Here is a 23,481-nt window from a genome sequence, read left to right as displayed (position 1 = left end):
CCACCCAGCTGGCGGCAACGACGGGACACTGCTCCACCCAGCTGGCGGCAACGACGGGACACTGCTCCGCCCAGCTGGCAGCAACGACGGGACACTGCTCCGCCCAGCTGGAAGCAACGACGGGACACTGCTCCGCCCAGCTGGCAGCAACGACGGGACACTGCTCCGCCCAGCTGACAGCAACGACGGGACACTGCTCCCCCCAGCTGACAGCAACGACGGGACACTGCTCCCCCCAGCTGACAGCAACGACGGGACACTGCTCCCCCCAGCTGACAGCAACGACGGGACACTGCTCCCCCCAGCTGACAGCAACGACGGGACACTGCTCCCCCCAGCTGACCGCAACAACGGGACACTGCTCCCCCCAGCTGACCGCAATGATGGGACACTGCTCCCCCCAGCTGACCGCAAAGATGGGACACTGCTCCCCCCAGCTAACCGCAACGATGGGACACTGCTCCCCCCAGCTAACCGCAACGATGGGACACTGTTCCCCCCCAGCTAACCGCAACGATGGGACACTGTTCCCCCCCAGCTAACCGCAACGATGGGACACTGCTCCCCCCAGCTGACAGCAACGACAGCATACTGCTCCCCCAACTGACAGCAATGATGGAATATTGTTCCTCCAACTGACAGCAATGATGGGACACTGCTCCTCACACTGATACCAACAAATGGGCACTATTCTTCCCTCCTAAAACCCATGATGGCGCATTGCTTACTCCTATTGATACCTGCACATTTTCTATCCCACTGATCACAGTCTGGCCCCCCAAAGCCACTCATTGTTACATGTTATTAATGTAACCAACTTCAAATTGTGTATTTAAAGGATAAAAAAAAAAAAACCCTGACTGATATATACCAGCAATATTTCCTGTTTTATTCATCTTGGTAATTGCACCAATTTACAGAACCGCCCCTCCCCCCTTAGTTTATATGCTTGATAAATAAGAGAACATATAACTGTCTTGCCACAATGAATAATTTAGAGATACCTTCAAAGCTGTAGAATTAGCTTGTTCATCTAAAACCGCTTTCTTCAGCACCTGATTCTGTGCCCGCAGCTGAAAACAAAAGGGAATAATATTATTTCAGATCCATATACCGGTATGCATTCACCAACTCTCTATTAGAAAATACATTGGAAGTTATGACATAATCTTAAAGAGAACCTGTGAGAATAGCGATGGAGGAAGCTGCCTTTAATTACAGCACAGTTCCATAGTGGTCAGTGTTTTCTGCCTAGCACTTGGGTCCTCTGATCAAAATCCTGGCCATGACACTATCTGCATGGAGTTTGCATGCTCTCCCTCTGCTTGTGTGCGTTTCCTCCAGGTAATCTGGTTTCCTCCCACCACTTCAAAGCTGGTAGGTTAATTGGCTGTCTAAACTGACCCTAGCACAGCCTTTCTCAACCAGGATGCCGTGGCACCCTGGGGTTCTCAGTGGTGCCATAGCATCCTGTTAGATAAAAGCGGTCAGATGGGATCAAACCCCCAAATCCTAGCCAAACTGTACTTCTGCAGTGAGAGACTGATCAGCCAGCAAATGCACTCAGCAAACTGACCGCAAAGGGAGGGGGAAATGTGTGCTGTGCTCTCTGCCTCCCCCTGCAGTGCAGTACCCGGCTGTGTGAGGGAAGGTACTGTACTACAACTTTTGAAAAGGCTGGATATGCGTGTGTACTGTACGTGTGTGTTTTAATGTGTGTATGTATACATGTGTAAGTATTTGTATGTATGTGTGTGTTACTTTTAATCCTGACCCCCCAAATTCTGTACTAACAAAAGCATTTTTAGGGCATGTTCATAATAATCAAAACGCTGATTTTTTGGTTCAATAGACATCAATGGAGAAGCTGCAGAAAAGCATATAGTGCATTTTTACTGTGATTTGCGCTTTTAAATCTGTCCAACAATAAAATGTCCATTGGGAAAAAGAAAGGGAAAAAAAACAGTTAGGTAACTGGTAAGAAGTGTGTGGTTATGAGTAAGCGATCTACAGCATCGTGAAACGCGTCAACCCGACACGTCTGTTTGTGCACTGTCCGTTTGCTTCATTTATGAGGAATAAAGGAGTTCATTTGATTTCATCATACTACCTTGAGAGCGGTCTCAATTTTGGATTTTTCAACTTTTTCTAAGAAGTCTTCCAGGGCAGCACCTCACCTGAAAAAGGACACACTTTAATCCACCATTATAAAAAAGTCATACCTTCTGCCTCAGTAATATCAAAGCACTGAAGAAACCTCCGTAAGCTTTTGAATCCACAAAACCCCTTTTATAATGTTGTTTAGGGTGGGAACAGGTCCTGCCCTGGAAGACTTCTTGGAAAAAGAGTTACCAGGTACCTCACTCTGTTTTCTCCAATCGTCTTCCAGGGCAGCACCTAGGAGGATGTCCCAAGCAATACCTACTAGGGAGGGGGAAAAGTCTGGAGCACCTTACGACCAAATGTCTGGTCCTCACTGGACAGCCGGTTGATGCGGTAATGCCATGCTAAAGTATTGAAGCGTGACCATGTGGCTGACCTGCTCCAGTATTGCCCTGGCTCTTTCTGCACTTGGATGCCCAAGCTCTGGTCGAGTGGGCATACTCCACTCAGCAGGGCAAGGTTTAGTGCTTGGTAGGCTGTCTGAATAGCAAGCTTTATCCATCTGGTTAGCATACTTTTCAAAGCCGACTTCCCTTTGTTCACTCCTGCATGGAGGATGAATATAGTGGTTGTTTTCCACCACTCTTTAGTTCTCTCGAGGTAAGCCATCAGGATCTTTCTTACATCAAGCTTGTTCCAATTACCTCTTTTTCTGCTGTCCATTGAAATTGGAAGGGAAGGAATAACCACCTCCTGAGTTCTGTGGAAAGTTGAACAGACTTTAGGTATAAAGGCTGGGTCTGGTGTGAGAATAATTTTATCTCACCGAATTAAACAGCAAGGTTCTATCATGGATAGGGCCTGAATTTCGCTGACTCTTCTTGCTGATACCAGTGCCACCAGGAGTACTGTTTTTAGTGTCCAAACTGGCTCAAAGGGTTCCAAAAAGAATCCTTTGAGTACTGTAGAGAGGTCCCATGTTGGAATTCTGCTGAACTTCATAAGTGTGGCTTTCCTTAATGAGAGATGGAATCTTCTTATGAGCGTGTCTTTCGCCAGCCTAATATCTAGGTGGGAAGATAGGGCTGCCACTTGAAACTTCAAAGTATTATGGGAAATGCTCTTGTCAACTCCTTCCTGCAAAAAAATCAAAGATTGCCGGAATAGCCCCCTGGTCAGGATCTTCCTTGTTCTTGTACCAGAAGACAAACTTTTTCCTTACGCTTTCATAGATGGCTCTAGTCACAGGTTTTCTGCTGGCTAAGATGTTGTCAATCGCCCTGTTAGACAGACCTTTGTTCTGTAACCTCATCTTTTCCTGGAACCAGGTGGAATGCTTCATGACCTTGTGGCTCGGGAGGTTGACTAGCCCATGCAACCAGAGGTTTGGCATGTCTGGAAGTGTTAGATGGGGCTGTATGCCAAGGTTTTTTAAGTAACTGAACCATGGTCCCCTCAGGCATGAGCCTGCATGGGACCTTGGTATTAGTTGTGGCTTTTCTTCGTACATGCTCTACCCTAAGCCCTGCAGGTAAGATATGCTCTTTTGCCAAATTGTTCGTCTGCTGATTCGCAGAATAGTAGCTCGTCTAGGTATGGCCCTTACCCTATGACTTGCTGTCTTAGGTTTTTTAGGGCTTCTGACCTTAGCTTTGAGAAGACCCTGGGTGCTGACAAGATGCCTGTGACGAGACCCTTGCTCGCTCTGTCCGCTCTCCCGACACTCCTCTGTTTCTAGTAAGTCCGCTTGCCGATCGCAACGTCTGATGGTTCGGTCAACCAAGGATCCGGGATCCGAACTACAGCTATGTGCCGTCCGGAATCCCTTAGAACAAAACACCAGGCAAGCTGTATGTACGTTCAAACAGGAAGACAATTTATTGGAAGAACACAGCACACTTTATACAGAAAGTGGAATATACATGCAAATGAGGGCTTGAAATGAGTCAACAGGGATTGGTCAGATAGCTTTGACCAATGCAAATGAGGGCTTGAAAATGAGTCAGTAGTGATTGGTCAGATAACTTTGACCAATGCAAGGAGACAGAAGCCCCAGGGGGCAATCAATGTACACAATAGTCAGACACAGAACAATGGTTGTCTAACGAGCCCTGAATACACATTACTCTGTGTCAATACCTCCCTTAGCAGACAACAGGTGCGGTCATTAGCATTAGCCCACCTGAGTTGAATGGGGAGCCACCCCCAGACAGTCCGGCTCCTCAGAACTTCCTGGGATGACCATATTAGGAATGGGCCTCCTGCTCAGAAACCTCATGGCAAAGGGAACAATTGACCTTGCTGACAAAAATGAAGCAATTCAACCCCTCACCCATCTGTCCTTAAATTCCAGTGATGGTGAACACCATCACATATCTTCCCCCGGGTAAACAGTCCAACAGCCACAGTGGGACCCCGAACGGGTCAACTCGAGGATGTTGGAAAAGTAGTCTTAAGGTTCTAGGTCTGTCTCCCGGGATAACCCATCCGCATTCCCATTTTGAGGCCCAGGCCGGTATTGTATGGTGAAATTGTATGGTTGCAACGCCAGGCTCCACCGTAGTAATCGCCCGTTCTCTCCCGCCACCCGGTTAAGCCATATCAAGGGATTGTGGTCCGTCATGACGGTAAAAGAGCGTCCATACACGTAGGGCTGCAATTTCTTTAAAGCCCAGACTAAGGCCAAACACTCTTTTTCCACGGCAGCATATCCAACTTCCCGGGGTAACAACTTGCGGCTGAGATACGCCACCGGGTGCTCTTTCCCGTCCTCACCAATTTGGCTTAGTACAGCTCCCAGTCCGAACATGGAGGCATCTGTATGAACGACAAAGCGTTTGTTAGGATCGGGTGCCGCCAGTATGGGAGCTTGCGTTAGGGCGGTTTTTAACTGATGAAAGGCTGTCTCGCACTCCGAGGACCACAGGACCTGTTTCGGGAGAGTCTTTTTGGTCAGGTCCGTTAGGGGTTTGGCTATGTCACTATAGTGGGGTACAAACCTCCTGTAGTACCCTGCTGTCCCTAAAAATGCAAGTACCTGGGTCTTGGTTCTGGGAACCGGCCAGTTTAGGACGGCCTCTATTTTGGCAGGTTCTGGCCTCTGCTTCCCACATCCCACTCTATGTCCCAGATATTGCACCTCAGACATCCCGATATTACATTTGTCTGGCTTTAGGGTCAGGTTTGCGGCTCGGATTCTATCTAGCACTATTCCCAGGTGTCTAAGATGTTCCTCCCAGGTCTGGCTATAGATTGCGATGTCGTCAAGATATGCACATGCAAAATCTTGCAGACCATCGAGGAGTTCATCTATCATCCGCTGGAAGGTAGCCGGAGCATTCTTCATCCCAAATGGCATCACCAGAAACTGGTTAAGGCCGAACGGGGTGATGAAGGCCGACTTCGGAATTGCTTCCGCGTCCAAGGGAATCTGCCAGTAGCCCTTACACAAGTCAATAGTCGTCAGATAATGTCCCTGGGCTATTTTGTCCAGCAATTCATCCACTCGGGGCATAGGGTAGGCATCTGTCACAGTACAGTCATTCAGTCGCCTATAGTCCACACAAAATCGGGTCGTGCCATCCCGTTTTGGGACTAATACTACAGGGGATGCCCAGGGGCTTGTTGATGGTTCGATCACCCCTAACTCGAGCATTTCCCTAATCTCTGCTCTCATCCCTTCTTGCACTGCTCCGAGAATCCTATAGGCTGGTTGTCTCAGGGGCTTCTGCCCAGGAGTCTCTACCTTGTGCACAGCTATGTGAGTATACCCAGGGAGTGCCGAGAACATCTCCTGTCGGTCCTGGAGTAATTCTCGGGCCTGTTCTCGTTCTTGGGATCCTAATCTATCTCCTAGCTGTATATCCTCCACCCCCCCAGAACAGTTATTGATTTCGGGAAGCTCCAGCATCGGTAGATATTCAGAGTCCCCGGTGGCCGGAGTGCATATGGCGGCTACTGCCTCAGCCCTCTCATTAAAGGCCTTCATCATATTAATGTGGAACGTCCTCTTAATGTTGGTGTCTGCACAGCTGGCAACCACGTAGGTGGTATCGCACAGCTGTTTTACCACCTGATAGGGGCCCTGCCAGGAGGCCTGCAATTTATTTTGCTTCAGGGGTTTTAGTACCAGGACTTTCTGTCCAATATAAAAGCTGCGATTCCGTGCAGACCGATCATACCAAACCTTCTGCTGACTCTGGGCTGATTGCATATTCTCATGGACTAGCTCAGTAAGGTCCCGCAGTCGCTCCCTGAGTTCCAAGACATAACTAAGGATGGGGAGGCCTTCCGGATCATCTGCCCCCTCCCACTGGGCCCTTACTAAGTCTAAGGGTCCCCTAACCCTTCGCCCATATAACAGCTCAAATGGGGAAAACCCTGTGGACTCTTGGGGTACCTCTCTATATGCAAACAGTAGATGGGGAAGGTATTTCTCCCAATCCTTCCTACTCTCCACGAAGGCTCGAAGCAGCTGCTTCAGGGTCCCATTAAATCTCTCACACAGCCCATTAGTCTGAGGGTGGTAGGGGGCGCTCTGGAGGGGTTTAATCCCACAGAGACGCCAGAGCTGCTGCGTCAGTTCAGCTGTGAACTGGGTACCCTGATCGGACAATATCTCGTGGGGAAACCCTACCCTAGTAAATACCCGCAGTAAGGCATCTGCTACTGTATCCGCCTGGATATTGGATAAGGGAATGGCTTCCGGGTAGCGGGTGGCGTAATCCACCACCGTAAGAATATACTTCTTCCCGGTGGCACTGGGGCGGGCCAGTGGGCCTATAATATCTACCGCTATGCGGCTAAAGGGTTCTCTTGGGGTACAACTAGCTGTTTGTGGGGGCCCTGTCGCTTCCCAGTGCCCATTCCCTCAGTGTAACGATAAAGAAACCCCCCCTCCCACTCTATTCTGTCTTCCCCCACCCCACCTGGATCCTTGCCCGCCCTGTCCCGATAACCCGCTAAAGTTGGGTCACTCTGAGTCTCTTGCCTAACGTCAGAGGGAGAATCCCAGGACACGGTGTTGTCAATTCGGGGTAACGTAGGAGGATTTGGTCTTACCTGGGTCCCCATAGGAGTGGAGTTGCCTTGGAGTTGGCTCTGACGTCTGGTGGTTACGGCCATGGCAGCCTCTGGGGCATACGAGGAAGTTAAATGGCCCAAATCGTTCCCCAAAAGTACTTCTGCGGGTAACTCGCGTAGTAATCCCACTCGCACATGTCGCTCCCCTGAGCCCCAATCCAAGAGGACTTGGGCGGTGGATAAACGTAGCACCTGGCCCCCTGCTACCCTGACTGCAACAGTCTGGCCAGTCCGGGCTGACTGGGGAATCATGTGAGGCTGGATGAGGGTAATCGTAGCCCCGGAATCGCGGAGTCCCTGGGCCGGCTGCCCATTAACCCATACTGCCTGGCGATGGTGCTGCCGATTATCTCCGGCAGCAGCTTGGACAGGATCCGCTTCGAAAAGTTCGCCGCACTCTTCCTGAACATCTCGATGGTTGGGCTCATTCTGGTAGCAATGAGCCGCTGGTCTGGATGGATGATTAGTCTCTCGATACCTCGTGGATTGGCTAGGGCAATGTCGTTGCAGATGACCAGTTTGGCTACAGGTATAGCACTTAGGTCCGGTAGGAGGGTTGGGTCGGGCTGGGGGTCTCGAGGCAGACCACGGAGGTACTGAAGTCGGCTTAGAGGCTGGTAAACTGGGCCGAGATAGTGGATAACGCTCATTTTCGCCTGACCTTCGAGAGTCCAGATATTCATCGGCCAGAGTAGCCGCTTGCTGTACCGTCTGCGGTTGTTTATCTCGCACCCAATCCCGTACTACCGGAGGGGTGTGGTTAAAAAACTGTTCTAATAGTACTAGCTGGGTGATGTCCTCTATGGTATGAGCGTGGCTTCCCTGGAACCAGCTCTTAAAGTTCCGCTGCATACGATGTGCCCACTCCACGTATGTTGTGTTGGTTTGTTTCCGGGATTCTCGAAACTTAATCAGGCTGGCTTCGGGTGTAATGGCAAATCGGGCTAGCAAAGCTTCTTTTACCCGGTCGTAGTCTTTAGCGTCTTCGTCCTCCAGGGCCCGATATGCATCCGCCGCTCTGCCAGTTAAATTACTCGCCAGTAAGGCGACCCAATCTTGGGACAGTACTTCATGTATCTGGCATAGTCTCTCAAAGTCCTGCAGGAATGCGTCAATTTCCTCCTCTCCTTCCTTAAATAGTTTGAACGCCCGAAACGGCAACTTACGGACAGTCGCTGCATCTTTAGGCGTTTTCTCCGATTGACGTATTTCTGCCATTTTCTGCTCATGTTGCCGCTCTCGTTCCCTCTCTTGTCGCTCTCGTTCTTTCTCTTGTCGCTCATCCTGCAGCTGGATGTCTCTAATGGCATTCTGTATGGCGGTCTCTGATGGGTTAGCACCATATAATGCCAACCGCTCCCGAACTCGTTGCTGAAACAAGTCTTCAACTGACCGGGGTCCTGCATCACCCTCCCTCTGATCCATCTCGGCCAGCTCACTGATGAGGGTGGCCTTGTTCTTTGTCCCACTGGTCCCTCCGCGGCTCTCAAGTAAGTCTCTCAGCGTGGCTATCCTGCATGCTGCATAGCTGGTCATTTACTGTGGTGGTTTGGAGTGTCCCGGTAACTGGAGAGCAAATCCCACCGCTGCCAACCAATGTGACGAGACCCTTGCTCGCTCTGTCCGCTCTCCCGACACTCCTCTGTTTCTAGTAAGTCCGCTTGCCGATCGCAACGTCTGATGGTTCGGTCAACCAAGGATCCGGGATCCGAACTACAGCTATGTGCCGTCCGGAATCCCTTAGAACAAAACACCAGGCAAGCTGTATGTACGTTCAAACAGGAAGACAATTTATTGGAAGAACACAGCACACTTTATACAGAAAGTGGAATATACATGCAAATGAGGGCTTGAAATGAGTCAACAGGGATTGGTCAGATAACTTTGACCAATGCAAGGAGACAGAAGCCCCAGGGGGCAATCAATGTACACAATAGTCAGACACAGAACAATGGTTGTCTAACGAGCCCTGAATACACATTACTCTGTGTCAATACCTCCCTTAGCAGACAACAGGTGCGGTCATTAGCATTAGCCCACCTGAGTTGAATGGGGAGCCACCCCCAGACAGTCCGGCTCCTCAGAACTTCCTGGGATGACCATATTAGGAATGGGCTTCCTGCTCAGAAACCTCATGGCAAAGGGAACAATTGACCTTGCTGACAAAAATGAAGCAATTCAACCCCTCACCCATCTGTCCTTAAATTCCAGTGATGGTGAACACCATCACAATGCCAACCAGCAGAGCTGTGTATAAAAAAAAAAAAAAAAAAATATAGAGTGTAAGCCAGTCCCGCAAATCTTCGGGATCTTTGAAGGCTTTTTTGTATCGGTAAATGTAGATGTGCATCCTGCAGATTCACTGTGGCTATGAAGACTCCCAGGTACTTGGTTGGGAGGGCAAGAGTAAAATGCTATCGAGTAGCCTACTGCTACCGTACCAAGGAAAAACCCGTTCTCCATGATTTCCTTCCACTGGCGAGCGAGAAACACCCACTAGCCCGCCTGTTCGGGGCACCATGATTGTTTTTTGTTCTTTGTAACAGACGGCTTGAGGATAAATTCTCCCTTGCCTTTTTTGTTTTGAAGTGTCCAAAGCTTTTTTGGGCCCGTCTTATCAAATCTTCTGGACTGGCAAAAGGGTGTTTTCCCCTGGCTCTTTTTGGTTTGAGGAAGCCCCTTTTTTTTGGCTGCGGTTCTGTCCAATGCTGTTTCCAAGTCGGGTCCGAACAGTAAATCGCCCGTAAAGGGGATGCCGCATAATCTGTTTTTGGAGGTGATGTCCCCTTCCCATGACTTCAGCCACAGGCCTCTCCTAGCTGAATTAATTAGGCCAGTGGTCCTGGCCGATATCTTTACCGATTCTGCGGACACATCTGCCAGGAAATCTGCTGCTCTGGTTAGAGTGGGTATGGTTTTTACCAGTTCCTCCTTTGGGGTATCGCCTTCTAGTAGCTCTTGCAGCTGCCTCAGCCAGACTAACAAGGTCCTAGCCGTGCAGGTGGAAGCTATGGCTGGATTTAGATGCATAGTTGTGGCTTCCCAAACTCTTCTCAGAAGTGCCTCTATCTTTTTATCCATGGGATCACAGAGTTCCGGAGTTGTCGAAAGCTAAAATCAGCCTTGTTTGCCACTCTGGAGAGGGAAGCATCTATCTTAGGACACTTCGCCCAGGGTTTAGTATCCTCCTCTGTGAACGGATATCTGCTTTATTGCAGCTGGGGTAAAAAGCTTATTTTCTGGGTTTTCCCATTCTTTCTTGACCAAGTTTTTTAGAGACTTGTGTACCAGAGATGTTCTGGGTTTTTTTGGTTGCAGACCCTTATACGTTTTATCGTGTAGTGAAAGCTCTGAGGTTTTCTGCTCTTTGATACCCAGTGTATCTGCTATGGTCCTCAGTAAATAATCTGTGTCCTCCAAGGGGAAGAGCGTGCCCTCCGATGCTGGATCCTTGTCATCTGACTCCGAACATAGGCCACCTTCGGATTGTGATTCAAAATCACCTGCATCAGATCCCTGCTCCGCTTGGTCCATGTGACGAGACCCTTGCTCGCCCTGTCCGCTCTCCCGACACTCCTCTGTTTCTAGTCAGTCAGCTTGCAGATCGCATCGTCTGATGGTTCGGTCAACCAAGGATCCGGGATCCGAACTACAGCTATGTGCCGTTCGGAATCCATTAGAACAAAACACCAAGCAGGCTGTATGCAAGTTCAAGCAGGAAGACAATTTATTGGAAGAACACAGCACACTTTATACAGAAAGTGGAATATCCATGCAAATGAGGGCTTGAAATGAGTCAACAGGGATTGGTCAGATAGCTTTGACCAATGCAAATGAGGGCTTGAAAATGAGTCAGTAGTGATTGGTCAGATAACTTTGACCAATGCAAGGAGACAGAAGCCCCAGGGGGCAATCAATGTACACAATAGTCAGACACAGAACAATGGTTGTCTAACGAGCCCTGAATACACATTACTCTGTGTCAATACCTCCCTTAGCAGACAACAGGTGCGGTCATTAGCATTAGCCCACCTGACAATAGTTGAATGGGGAGCCACCCCCAGACAATCCGGCTCCTCAGAACTTCCTGGGATGACCATATTAGGAATGGGCTTCCTGCTCAGAAACCTCATGGCAAAGGGAACAATTGACCTTGCTGACAAAAAATGAAGCAATTCAACCCCTCACCCATCTGTCCTTAAATTCCAGTGATGGTGAACACCATCACAGTCCACCTCATCCCCGATGCTTGAAGGAATGGGTGCCTTGCTGGAGCTTCCAGTTTTTCTATGGCTGTATGAAGGGGACCAATCGTGCTTTTAATTTCCTTTTTAAAAGAATTAAGCATATCCTTAAGGAGTCCCTGTGAGACTCTTTGGCCACCATTTTATTGATGCATTTCTGGCATAGGGGTTTCTTCCACTCTGGGAGGAAACCTGTGACTGCAAGAGGAGCATGCCTTGCAGCCTTCTCTTCTGAGTTCTTTGTCTGTAAATCAGCACAAAGGACCCAGTGAGGTAGGCAGTTGCCATACACAACAGTGTGAAACTGTTTGTTTGTGAGTTAAAGACAGAGGGAACTAGAGAGTGCTCTGGCTTACCTTGGAGCTGTCCTGTCCGGCAGGATCTGCAGGGCAGGGTGGGGAGGCATCCGACATGGTCAGACACAGAAAAGGAACCACAGCATAGGAACCTTTGAACTGCTTCCTGCCTAGCTCTAGCCCCACCCCCAGCTGTCCCCATGCAGGTTGGTGGGCATACCTGCATTGCGACCTCCTTGTATCCTAGGGCCGCTTCTCTTTGTAAGCATTGAGGCATTTGTCTCTCTGGTTTCTGGATTAAATGCCTACTGTCCATTCAGGGAGTTTTCCTTTCCAAAAATCCCGCTACCGTCGGAAATGAGCACAGGGGATGTCCCCCGTTCTACTTCAGCCTTTACCAAGATGGCTGCGGACCTGAAGCGCATCACCGAAGTGAAGCGAATTTCTGGTCCCAGGGCCATCTTGGTCCTCCAGCAACGAGGACGCTCCTGGCGGCCGGCAAAAAAAATGCAAGGGTAGAGGTGGCTAGCAGAACCAGCCTAGAAGATCCGCTGCTCCAGGTATAGTCTAGGTGGGAATACCATCAGCATCCTGACAGCTGAGGGGATGGTTGCAGACTAGGGCTGCACGATATTGGAAAAAAAGTACATTGCGATATTTTTTTCCCCAACGATATTGTGACGAGACCCTTGCTTGCTCTGTCCGCTCTCCCGACACTCCTCTGTTTCTAGTCCGTCAGCTTGCAGATCGCATCGTCTGATGGTTTGGTCAACCAAGGATCCGGGATCCGAACTACAGCTATGTGCCGTTCGGAATCCATTAGAACACACACCAGGCAGGCTGTATGTAAGTTCAAACCGGAAGACAATTTATTGGAAGAACACAGCACACCTTTATACAGAATTTGGAACATCCTGCCCCCAACAACCGCTTTCCTATTGGTCAATTGTAAAGTACTGCAGTTCCCATTCAGGTCCTCTCCAGACATGCAAATGAGGGCTCGAAAATGAGTCAGTAGGGATTGGTCAGATAGCTTGACCAGGAAAATGCAAATGAGGACTTGAAAATGAGTCAGTAGTGATTGGTCAGATAGCTTGACCAGGAAATGCAAATGAGGACTTGAAAATGAGTCAACAGGGATTGGTCAGATAGCTTTGACCAATGCAAGGAGACAGAAGCCCCAGGGGGCAATCGATGTACACAATAGTCAGACACAGAACAATGGTTCCCTAACGAGCCCTCAATACACATTACTCTGAGTGTCAATACCTCTCTTAGCAGACAACAGGTGAGGTCATTAGCACACCTGACAATAGGTGAATGGGGAGCCACCTTAGACAGTCTGGCTCCTCAGAACTTCCTGGGATGACCATATTAGGAGTGGACTTCCTGCTCAGAAACCTCATGGCAAAAGGGAACAATTGACCTTGCTGACAAATATGAAGCAATTCAACCCATCACCCATCTGTCCTTAAATTCCAGTGATGGTGAACACCATCACAGATATATATTGCGATATTGAGAGAGCCATCAATCCAGGCTAAATACAGGGTTAATGTTACTGTAGGGATTCAGTGCAGCAGCCTTCTTCTGATTGTACCATACAGGGCCAGCCAGGGTTAATGTTACTGTAGGGATTCAGTGCAGCAGCCTTCTTCTGATTGTACTACAGGGCCAGCCAGGGTTAATTTTACTGTAGCAAGATTTGGGAAGTAGTGCAGCAGCAGCCTTCTTCTAAATGTAATTGCAGTTGCACCTTACAGGGCAGGCCAGGGTTAATGGTAATGTAGGGAACTGGGTGGACACTCCAGGGAACTGCAGGTTAATAAGATGACAGTGTGACAGTGCTGTGGAACTAAAGCCCCGTACACACGTACCGATCGTCGGTCGAACGATCGGCCGTCTTTTGTCCGGGGCTGTCGGTGTCTGTTGAAAAGTGCAAAAGACTGCACAAGAATTTTGTCCGCCGACTACAGCCGACTGCAGAAGTGATGTCATGTAATGGTTAACTTTCCCTGTGTTTTTCCTTTTCTGAGCATGCCCAGTCTTGCAAATCTGCGGTCTGTCGGCCGAAATCTGTACTGACTGGCGAACAATCAGCCGCTCTGGTGTCGGCATACAAAAATTTTAATGCTTGCATGACAGATTCTTTTCGGCCGAATGTGCGCTGTCGGCTGTCGGAGGCATCATACTAACAAGCCTAAAATCGGCAGATGGGTCGTCGGCCGAAGCTTTTCGGCCGACGATCGGTACGTGTGTACGGGGCTTTAGGCAGAAAAATCGGGACTTACAGTGGTGGTAGAAGGTAGAAGAATACAGCCGACATCCGTCCCACATGTTATGTCTGCCCCTGCAGCTCTCCTGACCGAGCGGTGAGCGCAGCACAGCGAACCAATCACGTCGTGAGTAGCGGCACAGCGAACCAATCAGGTGTGTAGGCACGCGATTGGTTCCCTGAGCCGCTGCTCACCGCTCATTCAGGAGAGCTGCAGGATGGACCTAACATGCGGGACGGTCGGGCTGTATTCTTCTACCTTCCTGCTAAATTCCTTCACTGTGAGTCCTCCCCAATATCGGCTGATCCGGCAATGTGAACATCGCCCAAGCCCGCAGCGCGATATTCGATGTTACATCGAATATCGTTCAGCCCTATTGCAGACCTCTCAGTAGGGGTGAAACCTCAGGCGGGAGCCAGCTTGCCCCAATGTGCTGCCCCTGACCCGCACTTGCCCAAGGCTCACTGAGCTGGATGGGAAGCTGTTCAGGGAGCCTCCTGCAATTAGCACAGAGACTGAAAAAGATAAACAGATGCAGCTCCTGTGGGTCCGGAGTAAACACAATCAAACTGAGGCAGAAGGTATGACTGGCTTTTTTAGAATGGTGGACTAATGCGTTTCCTGTTTCAAGTGGGAGGAGCCTCTCAGGTGCTGCCCTGGAAGACGATTAGAGAAAAAAAATGCAAATTGTGGTACAAACCCGCAAAAACCCTGTAGAAACGCTCAAAAGTAACATGCATAGGTGTGAATAGAACCTAAATAGTCAATGAGTTTGTTAGCTCTCATGTGGATGCACTGAGCCGGCTAGATACTGAGCCATGGGGCACAGAAAAAAAAAAAACTGTCAAAAAGACCTGCGTAACAAGTTAATGGAACTTTATAAAGAAGGAAAAGGATATAAAATGATATCCAAAGCCTTGAACATGCCAATCAGTGCTGTTCAATCACTTAAGAAGTGGAAAGTTAGGGGATCTTTTGATGTTCTGGTAGACCAGAATACTTTTCAAGATACAAAGAAAAACCCACAGGTAACCTCAGGAGAAATACAGGCTGCTCTGGAAAAAGACGGTGTGGTTGTTTCATGGAGCAGAATAGGACAATACTTGAGCACAAATGAGCCAAGTTGCCACAAAGAAGCCTTTACTGCGCCAATTCCACATGCAGTTCTTTTCTGCCCCCATGGCTCAGTATCTAGCCTGCTCAGAGCATCCACTTGAGATTGGATTTTAAATGTAGAGTATGTAAAGTACTGCATAAATTCATGGTACTATATAAAATTCCTGTAATACTAAGATAAATGAAATATACCGTATATACTCGAGTATAAGCCGAGTTTTTCAGCATGTTTTTTCATGCTGAAAATGCCCCCCTTGGCTTATACTCGAGTCACTGGCTTCACTTTGTTTTTAAAAATGGGGCCGCTCGGCGCCAACTTGTCACTGCGCATGTGCGGCATGCCCGGGAATAGCCGAACGTGTTTTGGCTTTCCCGAGCATCAGCGGCGCATTTGCAGTGACGTAGTATTGGTATTGATCGAAAGCGGCTCACCGACAGGTAAGTGAGACTCCTCCGCAGCCCCTGCATTTCCTCATGCCGTGCTGCTGGCATGGTACAGGACATTCTCCTGTACCATGCCCACAGCACTGCATCTCCTGTGCCATGCCTGTACTTACTGTGCCATGCCTATACCATCTCCTGTACCATGACCTGTGCCATGCCCTGTGCAATGCCTATACTATGACCTGCGCCATCTCCTGTACCATGCCCGCAGCCCCCGTTTTGTGTCTTGTAGTGGTCCAGTAGCTGCTGCATTTCCCACCCTAGGCTTATACTTGAGTCAATACGTTTTCCCACTTTTTTGTGGTAAAATTAGGGGTCTCGGCTTATACTTGAGTATATACGGTAATAATATTATAAAAAAAAAAAAAAGAAATAACTGGTATAGGCTCATCTTGATCCATGCTTCACTCCCCAGTCACGAACATAACCTGGGGGCAAACAAGGTGAAGAGGTGTTCACTGACCACTTGCTCCTAGTCAGTGACTCACTAGATAGTAAAGCCAGGAACAAGTGACATCCACAAAGCCTACATCTTTAAAAACATGTCCCTGATAGCAGCTATAATGATCATCATAAGTTCTCTTTAACCCCTTCCCACCAAGGTGTACACACAAATATAAGTCTTACAGAAGAGGTCTTATTCCATGGGGTTTAACAGCGCAGCAGTAGGGTTTTATTACAAATACACCCCAAGTGGATGTAAACCCGATTCATGAAATCTGACCTGGGCACCTATACCTGTAGTGTTTACTTATCTCTCCAAAGCCCTAAGTCCCGTGTCTTTTTGCTGCTCCGTTCCTCTGTTATCATTATGATAACTTCTGACAAGTTCTCCGACACAGGAGATAAAAGCAGCCTTAAAATGTGTCGGGGAAGGGACTAAAGCCCCGTACACACGCAACGATTATCGGCCAACCGATCGTCCGTCTTTTGTCCAGAGTTGCGTTTTGTTGGTTGGAATGTGCCTAGACTGCACACAAATTTTCCCGCACGACAAAAATCTACTTCAGAAATTGTGATGGTGTTCACCATCACTGGAATTTAAGGACAGATGGGTGAGGGGTTGAATTGCTTCATTTTTGTCAGCAAGGTCAATTGTTCCCTTTGCCATGAGGTTTCTGAGCAGGAAGCCCATTCCTAATATGGTCATCCCAGGAAGTTCTGAGGAGCCGGACTGTCTGGGGGTGGCTCCCCATTCAACTCAGGTGGGCTAATGCTAATGACCGCACCTGTTGTCTGCTAAGGGAGGTATTGACACAGAGTAATGTGTATTCAGGGCTCGTTAGACAACCATTGTTCTGTGTCTGACTATTGTGTACATTGATTGCCCCCTGGGGCTTCTGTCTCCTTGCATTGGTCAAAGTTATCTGACCAATCACTACTGACTCATTTTCAAGCCCTCATTTGCATTGGTCAAAGCTATCTGACCAATCCCTGTTGACTCATTTCAAGCCCTCATTTGCATGTATATTCCACTTTCTGTATAAAGTGTGCTGTGTTCTTCCAATAAATTGTCTTCCTGTTTGAACGTACATACAGCTTGCCTGGTGTTTTGTTCTAAGGGATTCCGGACGGCACATAGCTGTAGTTCGGATCCCGGATCCTTGGTTGACCGAACCATCAGACGTTGCGATCGGCAAGCGGACTTACTAGAAACAGAGGAGTGTCGGGAGAGCGGACAGAGCGAGCAAGGGTCTCGTCACAGAAATGATGTCATGTGTTGGTTTGCTTTCTTTGTGTTCTTTCTTCTCTGAGCATTCCCAGTCTTGCTCATCAGATTTTTCCCTGTCGAAATCTGTACTGACTGCACGAAAATCAGCCGTGTTTTGACAGCAGACAAAAATTTTATAGCCTGCACACCAGAATTTTTTCGGCCGAAAAGTCGGAGTCGGAAGCATCATACTAACAAGCCGAAAATCGGCAGATCGGACATCGGACGAAAATTCCCTGCCGATTTTCAACGCGTGTGTACGAGGCTTAAGGCTCCATTCACAACTGAGCGTATTGTTTTTTGGGCGTGTTTTTTGCAGGCGTTTGTAGGCAGGCATTGACATCTAACAAAAACGCTGGTAATCTGATAAAAAAGAAGCTCATGTACTTTTTTGAGCTTCAGGCATTTTGCTTCAGGTGACAAAATGCACATATGTGAACAGAGGCCATTGAAATGAATGGGATTTTGCATGTTGGGCGTTTTGAGATTTCAGAGATAAGTGTTGAAAAATGCTCAGGTGTGAACAGGGCCTTAGGGATTAGCAGAAATTTCATATTTATGGAATCATTTATTTTTATACTAGTAAGGGCGGCGATCAGCGACATAGCGGGACTGCAATATTGTGGCGGACAATCGAACACTGACACTTTGCGGGAACCAGTGACACTAATACAGTGATCAGTGCTAAAATATACACTGTCACTGTGCCAATGACACTGGCTGGGAAGGGGTTAAACATCTGGGGTGATCAAAGGGTTAACTGTGTGCCTAACCAGTGTTTTACTATACTGTGTGCTGCTTTTACTAGGGGAAGAGATGGATTTTAGTCCCTGTTGTGAAGAGACACAGAATCAATGCTTTCCCCCGTCAGAACTGGGATCTGCCTTGTTTACATAGGCAAATCCCCGTTCTGTGTAGTTTAACTATGATCAGTGGGTGCCAGAGAACATAGAGTGCCCGACACCCGCAGATCAGCTTCTGCTGTGAATTTCACAGCAAAAGCAGCCCGCTAGTGGCGCACTTGCGCGCCCTGCAGACGGAAGTCCAGATTCACGCATATATCTGTGATCTGGCACACAGCTGCCACCCTCTAGCAGTAAAACTGCTATAGGGTGGTCGCTAAGTGGGTAAAGGACTACTGTGCCCCAAAAAATGATATACAGGCACAGTCCCCAGGTTACAAACAAGATAGTTTCTGTAGATTTGCACTTACGTTAAATTTGTATACAAGTTAAAACTGATGCATTTTTTAAGCGTAAATGATTTGGACCAGTGCAAAAAGCAAGGTTTATCAAAGACATGGATGAGCGAGTTTGGGGTGGAGGAACTTGACTGGCCTGCACAGAGCCCTGACCTCAACCCGATAGAACACCTTTGGGATGAATTAGACGGAGACTGTAAGCCAGGCCTTCTCTCCCAACATCAGTGCCTGACCTCACAAATGCGCTTCTGGAAGAATGGTCAAACATTCCCATAGACAAACTCCTAAACCTTGTGGACAGCCTTCCCAGAAGAGTTGAAGCTGTTATAGCTACAAAGGGTTGGCCAACTCATTATTGAGCCCTACGGACTAAGACTGGGAGGCCATTAAAGTTCATGTGTGTGTAAAGGCAGGCGTCCCAATAATTTTGTGCAGATCCCTGTATCATACATACAGTTAAAAACAAACAGTGTTATGAAGGCAGCCTCAGACTTGATGACAGATGATGGGTGTCAGTGGCAGCGGTGATGATGGGTGTAGATGGGTGTCAGTGGTGGTCGATGAGGATGGGTATCACTGGTGATGATGGCTGTAGATGGGTGTCACGGCAGCAGTGACGATGGGTGTGAGGGGTGGCAGTTATAATGGATGTAGATGTATGTCAGCAGCAGTAATGATGGCGGCTGTAGATGGTTATCAGGGGCGGCGGTGATGATGGGTGTAGAAGAGAATAAGTGTAGATGGGTGTCAGTGGAAATGATGGGTGCAGATGGGCGTCGGTGACTGATAATGGGTGTAGATGAGAGTCAGGACTGATAATGGGCATAGGAGACGAAGGGTGTAGAAGGGCGTCAGTGGCTGATGAAGGGTGTAGAAGGGCGTCAGTGGCTGATGAAGGGTGTAGAAGGGCGTCAGTGGCTGATGAAGGGTGTAGAAGGGCGTCAGTGGCTGATGAAGGGTGTAGAAGGGCGTCAGTGGCTGATGAAGGGTGTAGAAGGGCGTCAGTGGCTGATGAAGGGTGTAGAAGGGCGTCAGTGGCTGATGAAGGGTGTAGAAGGGCGTCAGTGGCTGATGAAGGGTGTAGAAGGGCGTCAGTGGCTGATGAAGGGTGTAGAAGGGCGTCAGTGGCTGATGAAGGGTGTAGAAGGGCATCAGTGGCTGATGAAGGGTGTAGAAGGGCGTCAGTGGTTGATGAAGGGTGTAGAAGGGCGTCAGTGGTTGATGAAGGGTGTAGAAGGGTGTCAGTGGCTGGTGAATGGTGTCAGTGGCTGATGAAGGGTGTAGAAGGGCGTCAGTGGTTGGTGAAGGGTGTAGAAGGGTGTCAGTGGTTGGTGAAGGGTGTAGAAGGGTGTCAGTGGTTGGTGAAGGGTGTAGAAGGGCGTCAGTGGTTGATGAAGTGTGTGGAAGGGCGTCAGTGGTTGATGAAGGGTGTAGAAGGGTGTCAGTGGCTGGTGAATGGTGTCAGTGGCTGATGAAGGGTGTAGAAGGGCGTCAGTGGTTGGTGAAGGGTGTAGAAGGGCGTCAGTGGTTGGTGAAGGGTGTAGAAGGGTGTCAGTGGTTGGTGAAGGGTGTAGAAGGGTGTCAGTGGTTGGTGAAGGGTGTAGAAGGGTGTCAGTGGTTGGTGAAGGGTGTAGAAGGGTGTCAGTGGTTGGTGAAGGGTGTAGAAGGGTGTCAGTGGTTGGTGAAGGGTGTAGAAGGGTGTCAGTGGTTGGTGAAGGGTGTAGAAGGGTGTCAGTGGTTGGTGAAGGGTGTAGAAGGGTGTCAGTGGCTGATGAAGGGTGTAGAAGGGTGTCAGTGGCTGATGATGGGTGTAGAAGGGTGTCAGTGACTGATGATGGGTGTCAGTGGTTGGTGATAGGTGTAGAAGGGTGTCAGTGACTGATGAAGGGTGTAGAAGGGTGTCAGTGGTTGGTGATGGGTGTAGAAGGGTGTCAGTGGTTGATGAAGGGTGTAGAAGGGCGTCAGTGGTTGATGAAGGGTGTAGAAGGGCGTCAGTGGTTGATGAAGGGTGTAGAAGGGCGTCAGTGGCTGGTGAATGGTGTCAGTGGCTGATGAAGGGTGTAGAAGGGCGTCAGTGGTTGGTGAAGGGTGTAGAAGGGTGTCAGTGGTTGGTGAAGGGTGTAGAAGGGTGTCAGTGGTTGGTGAAGGGTGTAGAAGGGTGTCAGTGGTTGGTGAAGGGTGTAGAAGGGTGTCAGTGGTTGGTGAAGGGTGTAGAAGGGTGTCAGTGGTTGGTGAAGGGTGTAGAAGGGTGTCAGTGGTTGGTGAAGGGTGTAGAAGGGTGTCAGTGGCTGATGAAGGGTGTAGAAGGGTGTCAGTGGCTGATGAAGGGTGTAGAAGGGTGTCAGTGGCTGATGATGGGTGTAGAAGGGTGTCAGTGACTGATGATGGGTGTCAGTGGTTGGTGATGGGTGTAGAAGGGTGTCAGTGACTGATGAAGGGTGTAGAAGGGTGTCAGTGGTTGGTGATGGGTGTAGAAGGGTGTCAGTGGTTGGTGATGGGTGTAGAAGGGTGTCAGTGGTTGGTGATGGGTGTAGAAGGGTGTCAGTGGTTGGTGATGGGTGTAGAAGGGTGTCAGTGGTTGGTGATGGGTGTAGAAGGGTGTCAGTGGCTGATGAAGGGTGTAGAAGGGTGTCAGTGGCTGATGAAGGGTGTAGAAGGGTGTCAGTGGCTGGTGATAGGTGTAGAAGGGTGTCAGTGGCTGGTGATGGGTGTAGAAGGGTGTCAGTGGTTGGTGATGGGTGTAGAAGGGTGTCAGTGGTTGGTGATGGGTGTAGAAGGGTGTCAGTGGCTGATGAAGGGTGTAGAAGGGTGTCAGTGGCTGATGAAGGGTGTCAGTGGCTGATGAAGGGTGTAGAAGGGTGTCAGTGGCTGATGAAGGGTGTAGAAGGGTGTCAGTGGCTGATGAAGGGTGTAGAAGGGTGTCAGTGGCTGATGATGGGTGTAGAAGGCTGTCAGTGGCTGATGATGGGTGTAGAAGGGTGTCAGTGACTGATGAAGGGTGTAGAAGGGTGTCAGTGGCTGGTTGTTATACCTGAAGGGTTTCACATGTACTGTCACTTTAAGGCTGGCTCCACCCAGGAGTGATGACAGGGGTCAAGGGGCAGAGTGGCTGTGATGGTGTTCACCATCACTGGAATTTAAGGACAGATGGGCGAGGGGTTGAATTGCTTCATTTTTGTCAGCAAGGTCAATTGTTCCCTTTGCCATGAGGTTTCTGAGCAGGAAGCCCATTCCTAATATGGTCATCCCAGGAAGTTCTGAGGAGCCGGACTGTCTGGGGGTGGCTCCCCATTCAACTATTGTCAGGTGGGCTAATGCTAATGACCGCACCTGTTGTCTGCTAAGGGAGGTATTGACACAGAGTAATGTGTATTCAGGGCTCGTTAGACAACCATTGTTCTGTGTCTGACTATTGTGTACATTGATTGCCCCCTGGGGCTTCTGTCTCCTTGCATTGGTCAAAGTTATCTGACCAATCACTACGGACTCATTTTCAAGCCCTCATTTGCATGTATATTCCACTTTCTGTATAAAGTGTGCTGTGTTCTTCCAATAAAGGGTCTTCCTGCTTGAACTTACATACAGCCTGCTTGGTGTTTTGTTCTAATGGATTCCGAACGGCACATAGCTGTAGTTCGGATCCCGGATCCTTGGTTGACCGAACCATCAGACGATGCGATCTGCAAGCTGACTGACTAGAAATAGAGGAGTGACGGGAGAGCGGACAGGGCGAGCAAGGGTCTCGTCACAGTGGCCATCTTGGAGACACATGTAGAGATGTATTGATATACAGAGCTGTCCTGTAATGCATGCTGGAGTGTACAGAGAGTCCTGAATAAACAAGCGTTGTTCCAGACCAGAGTCCTGTGTCTCTCACAACACGGAGAATATAACAGTGGCGACGAGGATGGGATTTACAAGGTTACTATCCGTGTGAGAAAGGAAAGGAAGAAAAAAAAACTCTGGATTGTCAGCTGAATACACCCACAGAGCCCAGCAGGAAAATGTCATTGATCGGGACATTAAGTGAATTTGATGGAGAACAGACATCGTGGAGCTCCTGGATTGAAAGATTAGAACAATATTTCTGTGCAAATGCCATCCCAGGCGATAGGCAAGTAGCAGTATTTCTGACAGTGGTTAGTGCTAGGACATATGACACTCTTAGGGATCTCCTTTTCCCTGAAAAACCAGCAACTAAGACTTTGGCAGAGCTCCTGACACTGTTAGGAAATCACTTCCAGCCTAAACCACTAGAGATTGCAGAAAGATTCAGGTTTTATCAGCGGCAGCAGCAGCCGGGTGAAGATATTAAGGCTTATGTGCTCGCCCTTCGCAGACTAGCCTCAACCTGTTCTTTTGGGGAGTACTTACCAACTGCACTGAGGGATAAGTTTGTCATGGGACTAAATAGTGAGTCTAGCCAAAAGAGACTGTTAACTGAGAAAGACCTTACCCTTACAAAGGCAATTGAGATAGCGTCAGTGATGGAAATGGCTGTGAAAGATACAGAGGCATTGAACCCCCAGTGTAGATTGAACCCCCAGGTTAAAGAGGAAGTTTTCAGAACAGCAGTCAAGCAAACTGCAGCTAACGGTAAATATAGACTCTCATCAAGCCGGGAGTCAGCTTGCTACCGTTGTGGGAATACAGACCATGATCACAAAGTCTGCCGGTTTAAGGATCAGCTCTGTCATAATTGTGGAAAGGCAGGCCATCTGAAACGAGTCTGCCGTAGTAAGAAGGTGCGAAATAAACAACCTCTGAACACCAGGACAAAGGCATATATGGTGGGAAGATATACATCGTCATCTGAATCAGAGGATGAGGAAGTCCTCCACAGATTGGACATACATCATATGCATTCAGCACCCTCAGCAATGACTGTAGAGATAACCGTGGAAGGAAAGAAACTCAAGATGGATGTAGACACAGGAGCAGCAGTTTCAGTTATCACCCAGAAACAATGGAGAAAACTTCTGATCTGAACAACTGTCCGTCCAACACC

At 48.8% G+C, this 23,481-nt stretch overlaps 1 protein-coding gene across 1 annotated transcript in view; it reads right to left on the bottom strand.

The window, feature by feature from the left end:
• PPP1R21 (protein phosphatase 1 regulatory subunit 21) overlaps positions 1-23,481 on the bottom strand; it is a 247,552-nt gene that overhangs the window by 214,786 nt on the left and 9,285 nt on the right. Inside the window, exon 2 of the mRNA XM_082252349.1 lies at positions 1,005-1,073. Coding sequence (XP_082108475.1) covers positions 1,005-1,073 — 69 coding nt within the window. The remainder of the gene's footprint in view (positions 1-1,004; positions 1,074-23,481) is intronic.

Source organism: Pelophylax lessonae (genome assembly GCF_965119305.1).
Source record: "Pelophylax lessonae genome assembly, chromosome: 3".
Taxonomy (NCBI): domain Eukaryota; kingdom Metazoa; phylum Chordata; class Amphibia; order Anura; family Ranidae; genus Pelophylax; species Pelophylax lessonae.
Note: the sequence above shows the minus strand (reverse complement) of the source record. Positions and strands in the feature narration are given on the sequence as shown.